This window comes from Cyclopterus lumpus, chromosome 13, assembly GCF_009769545.1.
Source record: "Cyclopterus lumpus isolate fCycLum1 chromosome 13, fCycLum1.pri, whole genome shotgun sequence".
NCBI lineage: Eukaryota > Metazoa > Chordata > Actinopteri > Perciformes > Cyclopteridae > Cyclopterus > Cyclopterus lumpus.
In genome coordinates this window covers 9838764-9857675 of record NC_046978.1, presented here as the reverse complement: position 1 = coordinate 9857675, position 18912 = coordinate 9838764, and the positions used below count along the sequence as shown (strand labels likewise).

Here is an 18912-nt window from a genome sequence, read left to right as displayed (position 1 = left end):
TAACACCATTGAATATACACTATTTGTTGGTATCCACATGTGACTCAAGGTTCAGCCAATTCAGTGAAAGTTTCTCTATCCACCACGATGACAGTTAAGTCCTGATAGATAATGTGGACACATGTCAGACCGCTCTCCTCCTCTCTTATCCCCTCCTCACCCCATCTTGTCCTCGTCTAGCTCGGCATATCGCCTCTGCAGCTGTAGCGGTCCAGTCAGTGAGCTGGACTGTGATCGATGCAGCACAGTCCCTTAGAGACCAGGACCTGAGCAGCGCTGTCAGTCCCAGCACCCACTGCTGAGGGAAGCTGAATAGGACAAGTGTCAGAAAAGGCCTCCAGGGGGAAAAAGGAACCTTGTGCAGCTCACCTAACCGACAAAAGATTCAATCAGCCTGCCTTGCGTACCCCCCACCCTCTCCTAGCCCTTGGGACAAGCCAAAGTCACCCACCACAATTACCCAGTGCAAATATCCCCTTGCACCGGTGTGATGGGCCGAGTGAGGCAGGGCTATGATTGAGCTGGAAGTTATTTTAATTATTATACATTTAAGACACATGCAGCCTTTCGGGGCGCTTGTGAAATCAATTTATTTGGCACGGCACAGGGATGAGAAGCAGTGATCCGGAGGGCTGCTGATACAGTACATATTCACACAGCCTTCAACCAGCAAAATAGAACATGTAATGGGTGTGAAATCACCAGAATGAGACTTGTGTAAAAGATTGTTCAATGAAAAAGTGAATACGTACAGGAATAAAGAGGACTCTGGTGTGATATATGACATTCATTTGAGGGCTTCAAGTGTGAAGACATGAAAAGGCAGTAGTGCTTTATCCCTGCGGATCCTTGCAAATGCCTGCCCTTTATAATTGAACATGAGTGATAATGACTGGCTGTAAATATTTGTCCAATGCCGTGTCAAACATATGTAAAGGTTTTAGCTGATTCTGCACTGCCCTTTTTTCTTCACATAGTCCAGGTTCCTACACATTTGCTCTGCATTCTAGAACCAAGCTAGGTTATTATCTGCTATGCCACAGTGTTTCTGACATCATGATATATTGATTAGACATTGATAAGACATTGCAAGGGATTTGATTGAGTGAAAACCCATCCTGTGTTTTGTTTCTTGAGATGAGCTGTGTCGTTTCCTTCTCCAGTGTCCACTTGAAGATGCACTGTAAGCACTAGCAGTGTGAATATCAAGGGAATACTGTTTTCCTACACAAGTGCTTTTGCCCCTTGCTAATTGGAGGCAACCAAGCTGAAATTCTTAATTAACTGTCGGAGCCTCTGTGAAGTTAATTAGAGAACACTTTAAACTAAACCAGAGCTCTTAGAATATGTGACAATTCAAAATACAAAATCACACACACACACACACACACACACACACACACACACACACACACACACACACACACACACACACACACACACACACACACACACACACACACACACACACACACACACACACACACACACACACACACACACACACACACACACACACACACACACACACACACACACACTCTTCCCCATCTTCAGTTTTCCAATTCCACACCACATATGGAGCTCCTCACTTGAAATGTACTGTATATCTGTTTTCCCTACTCTGATGGATTGTTTTGAACACAGACAATCAGTGAGAATACGCAACAGAATGAACTGAGCAGAATAAATAATACTGGGGTCTATCATTTTAAATGCTAAGACATCTGGAGTCCTCTACTTGAAAGCAGCACTAATATGTCATATCTACAGCGCTAATAAATTATCCTCTCTGTCTATGCCGTTTTTTCCACTATTGATCAAAGGCTCTTGCTTTACAGTCAAGTAGCATTTTTCACTGCTGAAATACTAATCAATGTAAAAAGATTCCTGTAACCTTGTCCAGAGGGTGATACTAGTGTATACACTCTGTGTGGTGTGTGAGCATGGCACGTGTGTAGTCTCTCGTACTCACTGTTATTGGGATTGTCGCCGATAATATGGTGCCGCCCACTCCAATACCACAGCAGAAGTGTAGCATCCCTGGACCCAGAGACGATGTAGCAGTCTCCCCCAATGTAGGACTCTGATCTGGCCAGACATGTCACCACGTCCCAGTGGCCAAAAACTATCTGGGTCAGCATGCCTAAAGAAAATATGTACAAACATGTTGTTGGTGTTGGCAAACAAATAGATAGTCAGATGTTCCTGAAATGAAACAGGATAAAACTACTGCTGGCTGGTTTCAAAAGCCCCACTAGCCCCATTGTAGTCAAGGGAGTATTTCATGAAATAGTGGAACAATGTGTGTGATGTGGTAAATCGGCAGTTCCCAGCCTTTTTGTTCGGGCCCTCTTAAAATTTTGAGTTTGTAATATATAAACAATGTTTGTAGGTAGGAAGAGATGAACCTATGCACTAAGAGACCATTTTTTAAATTTATTTAGTCAATCCTCTTGTGAGATTCATCTCATCCCCTTAGGGCTGTCGTAACCCCCAAGTTAAAACCATTTAGTAAATGCTGCTTGTTAAGCTGCAGTGATGCTCATTTATATAACTAAACAGGTATGTTAATGATATTATCATTTTAATCTGGGGGAATTATTGTCAAAGGAAAGGAAATTAGCAGAAACAACCCTTTTTACTTTTTAATGAGTTCCAGCGTATTACAGTATATTGATAACTGTTTCTACACAGCTTGTCAGGAGAGAGCAAAGACAGTACTGTATTATTCCCTACATAGCATTCCACACATCGGTGCACACCTCTATAGAAAATAGAGTTTACACTGTAACCTACCTGTTTCGGAGGAGTACACACGAAAGCTCTTGTCCCAGAAGCCACACACCAGTATGTAACGGTTGTCAGCTGTCACCACAAAACAGTGTGTTGTGATTTGGATGCTCTGGTCCACTAGGTCCGTGATCTGACGCTTGTTGCTTCCAGTACTGTTGGCTGTGTAAGAAAAGGCAAAACAGAACTCATATCTGAGGTGTTCAAGAGATTAATTAAGCCCCCTATAGCTAAATCGGATATGAAAGCCAAAGGTCAATTTTTTGCAGTTTGATGGTGTTTTTTCAATTCAAAACAAGGAAGCTTACTCACCAACCAGAGAATCCATCTCTATAGGAAGATGATGGGCCTGCTCAATAGAGTAGCCAGGTGCTCCTCTAAGACCTGGATTCAGACAGGGATACATAAGGAAATTAATCATTAATGTTATTTCTCACCTCTGCACGTGTGCATTCTTACACATTTTATCCATACAATCTGTATCTGGAGCCAGTTTTGAAACGGCAACATGCCTGAAAATATGGAAACCATATTATCATTATTCTGAAAAGCCAGACCACATTTCCCTCCTCTTCGACAGGATGGCACGGGTGCTGCAGCTGTGTTCATTATAGTGGGAGCAGCCAGAGCAGCCAGAGCAGCCACACAGTGTGGACTCTTTGGTCCTGAGCTCTGTGTGTCTCTACAGTGACAGATGGGGACGTGTGATGAGAATGTGGTGCAGTTGCGGCCTAATTTCCTAGTAACCATTGCTTTGGCCCTTTGACCCTGAGGTGAGGCTGATTCGCAGGGAGGGGCTCTGTGGGTAATGTTGTTCACACATGTCTGAAAAGGAACATGTGGAAACACTCATGGTCAGCTTACCTTAAGGTGCTAGCCTCTCACATAGCCAGCTGGCTACAGCTCTATTAGCGGTGGGCAGGTTTGTGTGAGACAGTGATGAAGTGATTTTACAGGGCCACTGCTGTGGTAGGTATCACATGTGGTATAGCAACTTTTTTACAAGGGCTTATGTGTTGAGCTCCACTCACCAACGGTATTGTGCCATCGGTTGACGGCGAATACCCGGCTGCAGGTGACAGTGACCACAGCAGGTATGGTAAGATGGGGCAGAGTGTTGGCCGAAATATGCGTTACTGGCGAATTGGATGGAAACTTCAACACCATGATGACATCCTGCTGCATCTGGTCCTTGAACATGAGAGGACTCTGTGGAAGGAAACACTATTGAGTAGAAGAGAGAAAAGACAGGGTGTGAAGGATGGAGGGATGTGATGGTGATAGAGGAGGAGGAGTACAAGGAAAGAGCAGCAGGAAAAGGAAGGGGCCGCCGCAGGAAGGCAGGGGATGAAGAGGTATGAAAAGATAGGAGAAACATAATGGAAAGAGACAATTAGTGTGGAGGTTGAAGGAAAAACTAGGTTCAGACACAGAGGAGAGCTTCATGCACTGCCCCCTCTGGACAGTGCAGTCAGACGAGGGACTGGTCAGACTAGGGTAAGACATGGAAAACTGAGATGGCGTATGCTGTAAACATGAGATGGTACATACATGATACATGTATCAGACAGATTAAGATTTGTACAGAAAGAAGAAGCATTCAAAGAGACAGCATGAGTTTTTGAAGATACGCTTATTTCACCACTGTAAAATCCAGCTCAACCTTTAGAGCAATGGATTAAACTACATGTATAGCATACGTTAAAACAATGGAGGTGATGGTGATCCTGACCATACTCTGAGTTGTGAACCAGTTTTAGCTCTTACCTTGTCCCACATTGTGACAGTAGTGTATACAAATATTCAAGTCGGTTGCAAAGATAGAAAATGTATCTAAAAGGTCTGAAAGGGATCTGCCCTACAAAGAGAGAACCATGTGGGGATAATGACAAAAGAGGGGAGCTAGTAGGCCAGTAGGGAGCACTCTTCCCTTTACACCACACTGCTAGTAGGAAGTAACAACTATAAAACAAGGCAGCCAAACTGGTACTGAAAATGTATATATATAAATATATGTATATGTATATATATATATATAAATTAGGAACAACACAGGCACGCACACCATCACCATCCAGGTTTGCACTGGTCGACAAATCCTCTTTCACTCACACTACCACCAGAGGTGCAGGGAATTTTCCCAGCATGCTCGTGGCTCTCACCAGGTGCATGGCGGAGCTGCGTGGAGGATGTGGCTCAATAAGCAACTGAAATGGTGTCTGTCCAAAGCTCTGGATCTGTGCCTCTGTGGCCTGCGGGAGAGAGAGAGAGTGGAGAAGGGGAGAGAGAGAGCGCGGCTGTCACAATCAATATGCATCAAAGTGATGGGTCAATGCGTTACTTGACAATGCAAGCAAATCCTAACTCAGCCGTGCTTCTGAGGAAAGGGGGAGGTAAAGGGAAAGGGGAGCACTCCCAATCCGCCTGGGTGCTCCCCCTCCCCCGCCCCCAAGCCTGCAGAGTCATCCAAGTGTTAGTATGGAAGAGACAAGCCTTTTCCTATTAACATGCTTCAGTTAACCATTCCCATTTCCAGGCGCAGGGGCCCCCACTGCATAAACGTTAACCTGGAGTGACATCCAGCTAAGACTGCAGCAGGCTGGCCTGCTTTTAGATGTTCTGATGCTTGAAACAAAGGGGAAAAGCATGTCCATGCACACACATAAGTATGAAACAGAGGCACAAAATCAAACAAGCACACCAAGGCAATTTAGCAGAGAGTACCTTGATGAAGGATGACTTGTTGGTTATATAACGGGAGTATGGATACTTGAGACAAAGAAGAAAAAGAAAAAAAACTAAAAATGGCACGTCACAGGAAAAAAACTGGAGGAATCGAGCATTTACTACAATTAGAAAAATGTTATACAGACAAAAGATCTCCATTGCCTCCAGTGAGTGAGGAAAGAATAAGCAGTGAGAGCTGCTGAGTTTAACTGAAAGTGGGGCACTCCGTGGTAGAAGTGATTGATGTGACTGGAGCCACTTGCACCATCAGAGGGGAGCTTGTAGATGTCCGTCAATGCCACTGTGCACAATGGAACATACATCGCTCAGCCTTTCGCCCGCCCTTCTGACTGCCTGGGTGACTAGCCCTCATTTTTCCTCCGCCTGTACACACCACTCACAATCAAAAGGACCTATTGGGTACCACATGCCACGGAGGGAGATGTGAGAAGTGAAGTTTGGAGGTGATACTGATTCAGGACAGGCCACCTGCAAGCCAAACAGTCTCCCCCAACACCCGCTGGTCACTTCCTATCTTCCACAGCACCAAAAAAGGCGCTGTCCACACGGTTGAGCGCTGTCGCACTGCAGTGGTTTGGCAACCATTAAGTGCTAGTCAGTGTTTCTTTACAACGCAGTCCGTCAAGTAATAAGCAGCTAACATTATGGCTATTAAAGGTTAGGTTTGGGGTGAGGGTCATGATGTCTGATCAAATAAAGAAATTTGATACAAAAGATCAGAAAGACTGAGGACCATATGTCTTGTGATGATTCCAATACCAGGGGAACTGGGCAGCTGCGTATCCCATTCTGGTTTGTCTTAGACAACCTTGACACGTTTGTGTGTGTGTAGGGGGAAGGGGGTCTGACTTGAAGGTTAACTCTTGTACATGTTCCTCCACTGTATGATCAAAACATGTCAATATCTCACAGGTGCTTCAACACTAATCCTCTCTGAGGTATGTCAGAAACTCAGTTTGAGATGGAGCGCACTTAACAGGCAGTTCATTAGTTTAAGTCACTTCAGGCTCTGCTTTTTTGGCTGATAAGTGACACTTATTGCCAAAGCCATCTGGATGATCTCCCCTCCCAGCAACAACTGCCTTGCTTGGATGAGCACCAAACATCCATCATAACACCCTGTGTCTGCATGTCTGTCTGTGTGACTTTGTTCGCATCCGATTTTGGCATGAGCGAAAGGCTTCAGAGGTGAGCTGCAGCTCTCTCTCTATCTGCTGCCTGGTTCCCAAATTGGTGACAGAGAGACTCCGTGGAGGATGATCCCCCAACAACATTCTCCGGTGAACTCATGCAATGCAGCAACACAACAGTGCTGTCAGACAGAATGCAAACATGGCCTTGCATTGACCCGCTAAGCAGCGTGGGATCATGCTGAGTCACGACACCTGAGATCAGCGATGGCTACTACAAATATATAGCTGCTCAACCTTTAACCTTTTGACAGACTGTGCAGATTTACTTTTCAGTAGTTCAACTGATTCTAAAAACAGATAAAGCAGCACAGAAACCATACTGACCCATGCCAAAACACATAAACAAACACATTTATGTAATTGTTGTCTGATTGTGATACTTCCTCGTGTGATGACACTGCTGCCTTTTTTGTTTAAGATAAGGATTTAAATATATCCAGATAAGCTTAAGTACTAACAAAGAATTAGCCTGTGGGTGTTTCTTGAGTGACAACTTAAGAGTTGAAATGAGCACTACTGTATGTGGGAGCAGAAATGTCTCAAACAATGCGTTTACCAGTAGGTGATTCCCTCTAGTGACGCTCATCAATGACAATGCACACCGAATCTTATTCTATGTGATACATATGAAAGACGTTTGTTATTATTAAGGTCAAGCATTTAACCACTTGGGTCCCATCACTATGAGAATATCAAGGTGAAATCAATTGAAATATACCTCAGCTGCTTCAAACCCTTCATTGGCTAGCCACAGCACACTTTGTTGTCTCTGTCGATTCAGTGGACGGGAGGGACGGTGGCAGCTGAGAAGGAAAGGAGTCCCACTGATGAATAATTTGTCTGTTTACTTCTGAGTGACACAGCGGCCTGAATCAAGGGGTTGCTGTCATGTTTTTCCATAAGAGAAGGCTGTCAGGAGGAGCGTTGCATAGAAGGACCGCTGTTCCGGCAGTGTGCCCAGTAGAGCTGTCATCGTGCCCTCAACCAGAGGCCCGATGGCATGTCAGAAAGCGTGTCATCATTTCCATCTGACACAAAGGGCGGAAATTATCTCTCATGACCTCTAATTTATTGACATTTTAAATGCCTTAATTGTTATGACTAACACCAGATATGCAGCTTCACCTGTCAAGACCAGAATGAATCAATACCCTGCAGCCAATCGTCACATTTCAGCAGGTCTTAGCGAGACATTCATTGGGCATTTTTTTCTATGCTGCACCTTACTGACTCAGCCAGGCAGCTCACAGACCTGGCCTGTGCAGGATAGTAGGTGTGGTAAAAACTAATGTGAATAATGATATGATAAATCCTTCAGAAATCACCAATCAATCATTTCCCCATAGACCGTGAAGGAAATAGCTCAACTTAAATTCAATCATTTCATAGAAGAGAGTTAAAGTACAGTAAACTGTTTTAATGTAATGATCCTGGAGAAATACTGAACTTGGGAAATTATAATATTAGCTTTGAAAAAATATCCCTCTTCGACAATAATTCTAGACCAGAAATACAATATAATACTGGAAAGTTAATATATATATATATATATATATATATATATATATATATATATATATATATATATATATTTATCTGCTATACTACATTTTTTTAAGTATTATTGTTCAAAAATTACAAGAACATAACTTTATTATACATTAACTGCACTAGACTTATTTATAATGTATTTTTAGGATACTGCTTAGATTTAGTGTGGGGTTTAGAAGGTTATAGTTTATGTAACAGGGAGAGGAAGAATCTATCTGGAATGAGAAACATGATTGAAGGTATGAAGGCTTGTCGTAATTAGTGCTCATCATACCAGCATTACATCAGTCGCAATTAGCTGAAGCAATGTCTCTCTCCAGCACAAATACATTCTCATGTCACAATAGCGACAACATCAACTGGGCACAATTAGGGAGTCTGAGTAGCAGGCTTCCTAATGTGAAACTAACTAACAGTACTGTCATCTCTCAGGGTAACAGTAGGCAGGGTGTAAGACAGCTAAAAACCCCTCATGCAAAATATGAAAAATAAAAAAGGCATCACCTAAATCTTTCTCAAAATGATGAAAACCAAACCTCTCACAATATGGTTTGGTAATTAGATCAGCCAAATCTTCCGCAGGTGATTTGCATAGTGGTCACTTGATAAATAAAGGCGCCCCTGGAAGTGACAGTATATAAATGACTTGTTTTGCAGACAGCAGATGGTGGATATCACAGGGAGAGACAAGCTCAAACTGGAAAGTACCACAATGCATGCCAGCTGCTGCAGTCTCTAGTCCCCTTTCCCCTCTACGCAATTAAGCTATTCACGAGTAGTACAGCCGAGCTAACAGATATTCAATTAATTTTGTTAAGAACAAGAGGATTCAGTCCCTCATCTATTGACAGAGTGACCTCTGTTGATTGATCAAAGAGCTCAATGAGATGTATTGATCTGATCAAGGGAAGGAACACACAGTATATTGAGCATCAGTAAGAAAAGAGGAAAGAATCCTGATGTTAGGAGGATCTATGAAGAATCCAGACAGATATTAAAAGATTACCGTTTAGCTGAGATAGAGAGAGAAAAAATAATAACGCAGGTCATCACAAAATGATGCTAATCTCAAAGCAAACTCGATGACTCAGCAGCTCTGCCAAATTCTCTCACAGTCTACATTTGCATGACACAATAATTGATTGACAGATGCGTGCTATGAATGCTCCCGGAGCTCCAACACATGCCAGGACAAATAGAGATAGGAAGTTGTGCCTATGGTGAATATGAGAGGGGGGAGGGGCTTTGTGTGTGTGTGTATGTGTGTGTGCCTTACCTCTCTGAGCAAAGGGTCAGTGATACTGTCCAGCTTGACGGAGCCCTCGTACGTCAGGTAGTGAAAGACGTTGAGGGCACGCACCGCCTCCGGGCCTCGCTGCTTGTAGCCGAAAATAAGGTCAATCCACTGATGCAGCTGACATGACACAAACTCGCTTTCCAGGGCCTGTGAAAGAAGTGCAGGGCAATTAGAGGTGAGGCATACCAGTAGCACACAACACATGGGCCAGAAGACACAACACAAATTGTACAATGAACACAACAAAACACAGCCTACTTTACTTTTTACGCAGATGACCGCAGATGACCCAAAACTAATTAAGAGTACTATTATTTATTGTTTTACTTCAGTCAAACAAATAAACAGGTACAATATGTATTTGTCATGTATAGCCATGCATATATATACAGAAAATAAAATAATAATAAAGAAAATAAAAATAAACTGTACTCCTTCCTTATAATGTAATAAGCTAACTCGGGACAAGCCTTCACATTTCTCTGTCTAGACAGACCATGTTTGCATGGAGACAAAGAAATTGGTTAAAATCGAACAGGCATCCAATTTACTGTAAAACCATCCGCAAAATCAACATTGATAAATTACTTCGGTATAATGTGAGAGTTAATATGAAGTCTTGATTTCTTGTGGGAGTGTTAGTGAGAGATTTTGGATATGATTCATATGTTGCTGTATTGTTCCACAATACGGTACAACATATTTCCTATGCATCGTGGTGTAAGGCTTTGCTAGAGGAATTTACACTCCTCCCCTCCCGTCAGGAATAACAACCATTACCAACAAAGCCTGCTCGAGCACACAGAGGCAGAGTTTGCCACAGGGCATATCACTTCAATTGAAAGTGGCACATGCAAAGATGGGAAGTGGGAGGAAGAGAGAGGGAGGGAGAAAAAGGGACGGAGACAGAGAGTTAAGCAGAGAGAGAGAGAGATTCACTGACAACATTTAAATAATAGAGGAAGCGAGAGTGTGGGCTAGCAAGGGATCAGAACAAAAGACAGACAAAAAAAATGGAGGACTGTGAATGTCTGCGTGTTGAATATACTGGTCTGCGAATGTAACAATGCAAGGCAGAATCACACACGTATCCTCAAACAGTGGGACAATATTCACTGTAATCCTTTATTTCAGTCATCCTCTCCTTGTTTTGGAGATGCAGACGCACCCTTAACAGCTCCCCGCCTTTCCCGTCTCTCTACTCTCCTCCCCCCAAACCGGTATACAAGCCCAATAGAGCTCAACCAGGCAGCAAGGGTAGAGCACAGGGAAAGGTCACCTGCATAAGACCAGCCCAGCTCTGTCACTCCAGCTGAAAAGGTCAAGTGTGTTCCTCAGAGCCTCTTTCAACCTCTGGTCCAAAAACACTGTGGGCCCCCAACCTCAGGATACATAACCTGCATAAATCGTTGTCTTCCTAGCAGTACTATTAACATTTCTGAGGTTTTAAGAAGGAACTACTCATCAAGCCTACATTAGAATGCACATATGACCATTCATCATGTCATTTTGAATGAAATTGAGGTGAGCGGTTGAGTTTCTACAGTAAATGATTCCAGATTAAAGAACAAGGATTATCTGACGGCAAAAGATATGTTGGATGTCCATTTCTTTCTCCGTGCTGCTCCTGAAATCTGCTGGGAGTAGTGGTGGACCACATGTTGATAGGCTGTGGGTTTTAAGCGTGCACGCACAGACATTCACACACAAACACAGAGAAAGGGCCCTGCACACTACCAAAGTGATGAGTCCCAACATCACTCACAGAAGGTAACACTATAGGGCAAACTTGCCCTCAGTCCTGTCCTTTAGTGACATCACTGGGGTCAGGGGTACAGTGTTATTATTGAGCGGTGCACTACATTAGCTGCTTCATGAATAACACAAGGAGACATGGATGCATGAGAAGGTTAGAAGGAAGAGTGGGAAATGGCTTTCTTTGTTGCTTTGAGACTAAGGCAGAAGAGTTAAATGCAAATAATTTATTTCAACAATAAATCTAAATGACATAACCCTGACCGAATATCAGTGTAGTACTACAAAAAGCAGAAAATAAACAAGAATGAGGTGGTATGTTTTGTCATTAATATTTAGGTTTCCGAACATTATATTTGGGTTATAAAGGGAATAGTATTATAGTATTTAAGCCTGACATATGCCTAAACCTTACCATTCGGTTGATCCTAACAAGGTCTTCAGGCTTCTTGGCCCAGGCTGGCAAGTCCACATCACAGACCATGGTCCTGCCCTCCCTCATTCCCAGATGATAGCCGTTACTGTTGACAAACATCTCCGGGAGGTAGTAGAATTCAGGAATCAGTTCCTGTGTTTTAAAGGAAGAGAGACGTTCCATTTGTACAGCTCACAGACGAGACCTATTAGTACAACAATTGTCACCATATTATCACCCAAGTGCAAGAAATAACATATGTGATGACAGAGCCACGAAAAAACAGAAAAACAGGCTCTGTATCCCACTGAGATGAAGTGAGAATTCAAGGGGAAAGGTAACACAAACAAACTTAACAGCAGGCCACGAGAAGGCGGTGAGGGGTGCTAGTCCAGTTATTCCAGGCAGAGGTGTAATGTGTGTTAAATGAAACTGGAACTGAGTTGGGTTTTTCTGCCTGGTCTCTTGTGATGGGGTCAGGACCTCGCAGCAGAGGAGAAGTCAGCTTGGTAAAGGAGCCCCTACATAAAGCCTGGGGTGATTCCATACGCTGAAGAAGCGAGCAAATATTTTCCTGTGTTTTGAAGACTGTGTCAAATGAGCACACTATTTTTTGTACATTTAAGTACTAGCTACATATAATTTCGATCCACCATTCATACATCATGACCAGAGATTGTTACAACATTTATGTTCATGCTTATTTTTTGTCATCCGGGTTTGTTTTTCCAAAAACACATCTTTTACAAAGCTCTTTGGCAGGTACATTTAGATGTCATACTGTCCTTGAAAGTTATAAAAATATGCCATACAGCTCTTGCTTCCATCTGCATTATCATGCTACCGAAACTGTACTTTGATTAAAAAAAGAAGTGCGATGATATTTAATGATGATCTATCTCAAAAGTATTTTTTAGCTTTAACTTCCATATAAATCAGAAATTAAATGGTGGCTTCCTGAATGTCAAGCAGTCAATCCAAAAACTATGGCATGCTTTGAATAGGGATCGGGTCCAACATGCAAAACTACCAATATGGTTATTTCAGAAATCCTAAAGAGAAGGCATTTGCAACATAAATCACTGTATGTATACTCTGTGATTTTGCAGTCCCCACTCTGACCCTCTATCCTCCTAATCATACAGCTCAGAAAGGATGAATTAGTAAAGCCTCTGCACAATTAGGCATATGCACACAAGGAATGTAGATCCTCCACTCTGTGCTCATTAGAAAATATACACACACGACAAGTTAAATGCTGTTGTCTGTTTCTTAACCTGAGATTATAAAGGAGGGTGCAAGACAGTATTTTAACTCCTTATAACAGGCTTGTTTTATGAATACTATGTTTGTCAGATTCAGTGGTAAAATGAAGTTTTATATTGCCTATGGGATACATAACGTGCAGAGCTTTTAGGCCCCCATAAATCCCAGGGTTTTGATAGAGCAAGTTAGCATGACATGGTACAGGCCAATAACACTGCTGGTCTGCTGATGGTCACATTTCACCCTCCGCACACGAAAGGGAAGGGAGTAAAGTAGCCATTCCTCTCAGTTTCCCTCTGACACACACACACACACACACACACACACACACACACACACACACACACACACACACACACACACACACACACACACACACACACACACACACACACACACACACACACACACACACACACACACACACACACACACACACACACACACACACACACACACACACACACACACACACACACACACACACACACACTCCACTTTTTCCTTCGTAAACTTCCTGCCGTAACTCACCGCCATGCCGTTAAAACTGCCAGCTCTGTTTTCAAGCCAGCCTCCCATGGCAGCCATTAATTCTGCAACAGCATCGTAATGGGCTAACAAGTCAATCACACATGCCTCCATTGCTTTTCACTGTGTCACCTTAATGACATGTTCGTCAAAATCTGTCACCGGTGGAGTGCTGCTGGATTCCTTCAGACAGCATGGTGGCAGTTTGTGTGTGTGTGTATGAGACAATATATGTGTGTGTGTGTGCCCACTACTTCAGAAAAAATGTCGGTTTATCCCCGCACATGGTGGCTGTGCCAGCTTAACATAGCTGTGTACGCATATAGAAATAAATGAGAAGTTTGGATGCACAATAATGACGGGGTGGTCGAGGAGGTGAGGGCACAGGATTGTTTCCATTTGACTTGCTCTTTTAGGAGGTCATCCCCATCACTGGGGTTCAGCTTCCCTTGGTCTTGTTGTCATTACGGCTGGAGGAGGCTGGGGTTAATGAAGGGGAGACCCTGGTAAAAACAAGTGGCCTTTTAATCAGAGACCTGATGGCCCGCTCGGTGTACTGGGCCGGCGCTGACCTTAACCCCGGTCTCTCTGGTCAGTCGCTACATTGCGGCTGTGCATGGCATTTGTGTGTCTGTCTATATGTTTGAGTGCCTTTCAGTTGGCATGAATGGAAACCTATGGCTTCGTATTATTTTGTTTTATTTGATGCTGGAAATGATTATATTAAGCAATGCCCTTTTAATACATAGTATTAAAATATGAGAAATAACTGATATTAAAATTATAATGAAAAGGATCACAGCAACCTTCTAAATCGAATCAGTCAATAAAGTGGCATTACCTCATAGTTCACCCCTATAGCACCATGAGTACACCAAAAAAGCTCTTGCATAATATTTTCCTGCTTCTAATACATTATGAAATACTGTTAGTAATCCAGCAATGTCCTCCACAGTACAATGCCTCTTCTAATAGATCACTAACCATCCAATGTGTGTAAAAACAAATGCATGCAGACATACAAGTAGTTGAAAGTAGGCTGTATTTGTTAACAGGGTGGCTTTGACTATTCAGCTGTTCGCTGGCTCTCTGCTTCTGTCTCACATAGTTGGCTGCTCCCCCCCATCCTAGTGAGTAAAAGCCCTGTCCGTACATAAAAGACTACATTTTAAATAGCTTTTGTCATTAATGCTTTATTAATTGCCTGGGGCAACACTACTCGATGCAGGGTGTGCTAGAAATATATGACACTTTGAGGTCAGTGCGTTTTCCTGCTGCGTGTTATGCAGTGGGCAAAATGGAGGCGTATCAGCAGGGTTCAGCGTTTTCGGTGACTGCTCTGTGGATTTGCAGTGGGAGGGCTTTGTCTTTCTCTCAGACACAGCCTTTGTTCAAACTCATGAGTGCTTGCATGCACAGATACAAGACCAGTCTACCTTTGAGATGGTTTGTCTTCTGCATGCGATAAATCAAATGGGAATTTCTAATTGCTTAGGGTATTCCTGTACACTATGGGTCTTTGTGATTCGCTGTTTAGATAAGGCATTTATAATTAATGGTATATATTTTTGTAGTGGTGTTGAAGCACATTGGCTGAGAAGGGGAGTATGGCAAGTTGGAGGCTTGATATGGTTATATTGCCAAGTATACAGTACATACTGTAGATAATGATCACATATTTGACCTCCACTAGCTTTAGGGAACACTTTATAGACCTTTGTGTCCTTATAAATAAAAGACGTACATTTTACTCATCACTTTTCTTGTGATTCTCACCTTTACGTCATGGGTGTCCCTCTGACAGTTTCTCCATGAGCGGGCAACGGCTGAAAAGGTGCGGTCAGGGTGGTCGAATTTGTTGTTATTGGCACTGAGGAGGAACGTGGTGAAGGGCTCCTACAGAGAAAGCAAAAAAGACATTAAGAAGATCAAAGTTCTCCACCCTCTTGATCTGCATTTCAATTGTAACCATCATAATCAACATAATGAAAATATCAGTTTTGAATTTACTGGATTAGCATGCAGCTTATTAAAATGCATCAGAATATTCTGAATTACTTGCATTATTTCAATGTTATTCTTTTCAGCGGTCGACTTAAAGATCTCTGTCATTCATTGTATCCAAGCCTGGGGGAGAATTAATTTGTGTTCTTCCTGAATACAGTAAACCATAATGATAATTGGCTCAAATTTGGTTTTCCTTGAGATGGCGACCATCGCCGGTTGAAGCGGATGGATCACTCACCAGAGGAAGAAAGGGATTGTGGGAAAAAACCACAGAGGCCAATCTAACTGCTGTCAAGGGAGCTCCCTCAGTTCATCAAAATGTAATGTAATCAGCCCATTCCTACTAATGATGAAGGAGGAGGATAAATACAGTACAAAGCTCTTTCAAATTAATAAGCTGACTTCAAAATCAAATGTACACCAACTCAAAGAAGCTGTGCAGGTTATAAGGGCCTGTTTTGTGGGGAACAGATTGGGTTAGAGTGCGTATGCTTATTCCTCCTTCTCTTTCAGAGTAAATGAGGACAGTGCTCAGTAACCTTGATGGACATGTCTCCAGCGCTCACTAGGTTGCCTGAAACACATAAACCTGTCACAGCAGCCTCTGTAAATCATTACCCAGCCACTCTTTATTTAGTTCACATATGCCGGTTTACTGGCCTGTGAAATGTGTTTTCTGAGCACCATTGGTCTAACTCAGGCCCAATCAAATTGAGATGTTGAGCTGTTTCCTGTGCAGCAACCGATAGACCTCAAAGTAACAGCATCATCAAGTCTGACAAGTGACAATCAACTAATGCAGATTCAAAAATGAAAAGCTGTCTGAGCATGTGGGTTAGACTTCATTCCTATTCAGATGCTTGACTAATTTGAGGATTTTGAACACACTAAAATAATGAGTGTGAAGATGGAGTGAGTTACTCACTACTCTGACAAGCCAGTGCATGGTGGAGGCAGCTGTGGAGTAGTGGGAGTTGTAATGACAACGTAGCGTCTGGTCATCTTCCCAAGACTCATAACGTTCAGCATAGAATGCTGCACGCTTCGGATTCAGAGCACCAACAGGCTAGAAAGAAAACAAGAACATATAATGTTAACTTCTTGCAAATATGTTATCTTCTCTGTGGAAGTAAAACAAATATTTTTTCCATGAAGAAATTTAACATCATATGTATATATTAAATCATGTGTTTTGGGAAGGAAAACTTCAGCTTGATATGCATATAAACCATGTTTGGAGATTGCTATTGTAAATGTATCGCCACCTAATTTGCTGATACCACATTATCCCATCAATAGAAATGCTCACATTATCACTGGTAAAACTATTAATATGAAGATAAACATACAGTTTGGGGGCTTTACATTAAAACAAAAATACTGTTTAAATATAAACAGCAGAAAGCCTATAGCTAATTTAAAGCAACTACAGCACACTGTCAATATGATCAACCAGTTGTCATAAAACTGAATAAGGAACGTCTATGTCTCCTTCTCCCTATTCTAATTCCTATCTTTAAACTGTTGTGGGTTTGGATTCAAAACTAAAGAGGCTTCAGTGAGTATTTGGTTCAGTGAGCCGCAGAGAGTCTGTAGATCTGAATACTGTACCAGGCGCATGTCTTGGCAGCATATTAACAATATAGTTAAAGACAAGTCGTGATTTATAGACAAGTTCCAGGATTTTAAAATATATATTAAGTAACCATAAGCCAGTGCGAGAACTAGATAGAAGTGATATGAGCTCATTTCTTTGTTCTTACAGCCGTCTCATACCAACCACACAGTCTGACTTAACTTACATTACTGTGTCATCAGGTCAGTAAAAACTTCACTTTATGTGGAGCTGCTCCAATATATGGCTTGTTGAAATACTGGCTGTTGTCATCCTCAGTGAAAACCAGTTACACTTCTGAACTAGAACGGGCACTCGGTAGAGCGCATACCTTCGCCGCAGCCACTTTTTGGTACTTGGCATGAGAGTGTGGGGAACAGTAAATTGATGTAACTTGATACCAGATATTGTGGTATCTGTATATCACAAGATTGGGCATTGAATTCTGAACATTTAGGCATTAGTTGCATGCCAATTGGATAAAAATTTACCGCGTTATGATAAAAATGTGATTTTGACCTTTTCATGACCTTGACATTGACCTTTGACCCGATCGCTCCCAAAATCTAATCAAATGGTCCCCGGATAACAGCCAATCATCCCACCAAATTTCATGCGATTCGGTTTAATAGTTTTTGAGTTATGCGAATAACAAACAGACATATTTACAAATAAATACACAGCGATCAAAACATAACCTCCGCAAAAGTATTTTGCAAAGGTAAAAATGACAATTGATACTACATAAATAAGGTTAAGACCACAAGGCATTTTAAGGAGTTTGGCTTGTGGTCAAATCACCAACATTATCTCTTTGGGTCAGTATATAACTGTGCAAGATAATGCTTTAGCATAGAGGATGTTAAGTACTTGGGGGTAATCTAAACTATAAAATGGGCCTCTTGTCATACAAAAGTCTTGACCAGTACTGAACTATTCATATAATGCAATTCATTTGACATACTTATTGGAAAACCACACAAGGACACTCAAAGCCTCATGCATGAGGGACCTGGCTTATTTCTGCACAATCTTCTTCATGAACTACCCAGTGCTAATCTATTTTGAGTCTCAAAATGGAACACGGTACAACAAACAGCAGGTCGCATGACCAGTCTTCCATCTAAATCAAAGTTTAATGATCATGCGACGAAATGACAAATCAAATAACTATTGGAAATGTGCACTCCATATACTTGTTAAAATAGATTATTCAAAAATCATCCACAGAAAATTGTTTTTCGAGTAACCCATACCATGTAAAGGGTGTTCTTTTTCTTGTACTATGCTTTGTAGGCATCATTGTAATTTGTATATGTATCGCGGCAGAGTTTTTGCCTGGTGACACAGACCATTGGCTGCCATGTGCTGGTTCAAACACATGGCTGCAGCGAAATGTATTAAAGACTCCAGCAGGAAACTACGCTACACTATGACTACAGTACAGTATCTACAGACTACAGTATCTCCTATGACTACAGATAACACTATTTTGTTGGGTGCATAGCAGCATAAACTAATGCCTTACCATTTCTTTTGTTAGGACAGCACAGGGAAATAGGATAGGAAAGTTTAATTGAGTTTAATTAAGATAGACTTGCAGAGTCAAAGTAGTTCCCCATTACGCTACATGTGGTGAGGCCGACAGACAGGCTGGGGGAGAGTTCAGGGCAGTCAACGAGCTTTACTCTGGGATTTGTCCGTCAGACCCCATTATTCTCCTGAACCCTAAAAATGTCCTGTT

At 42.1% G+C, this 18912-nt stretch overlaps 1 protein-coding gene across 1 annotated transcript in view; it reads right to left on the bottom strand.

Annotated features, from left to right (window-relative positions):
- Window positions 1-18912, bottom strand: part of nbeab (neurobeachin b) — a 181965-nt gene that overhangs the window by 3376 nt on the left and 159677 nt on the right. Inside the window, exons 45-53 of the mRNA XM_034548212.1 lie at window positions 16479-16619; window positions 15323-15442; window positions 11753-11905; window positions 9562-9729; window positions 4956-5045; window positions 3825-4017; window positions 3106-3177; window positions 2800-2955; window positions 1976-2146 (exon numbers count right to left, since the gene is read on the bottom strand). Of these exons, the coding sequence (XP_034404103.1) occupies window positions 1976-2146; window positions 2800-2955; window positions 3106-3177; window positions 3825-4017; window positions 4956-5045; window positions 9562-9729; window positions 11753-11905; window positions 15323-15442; window positions 16479-16619 (1264 nt within the window). The remainder of the gene's footprint in view (window positions 1-1975; window positions 2147-2799; window positions 2956-3105; window positions 3178-3824; window positions 4018-4955; window positions 5046-9561; window positions 9730-11752; window positions 11906-15322; window positions 15443-16478; window positions 16620-18912) is intronic.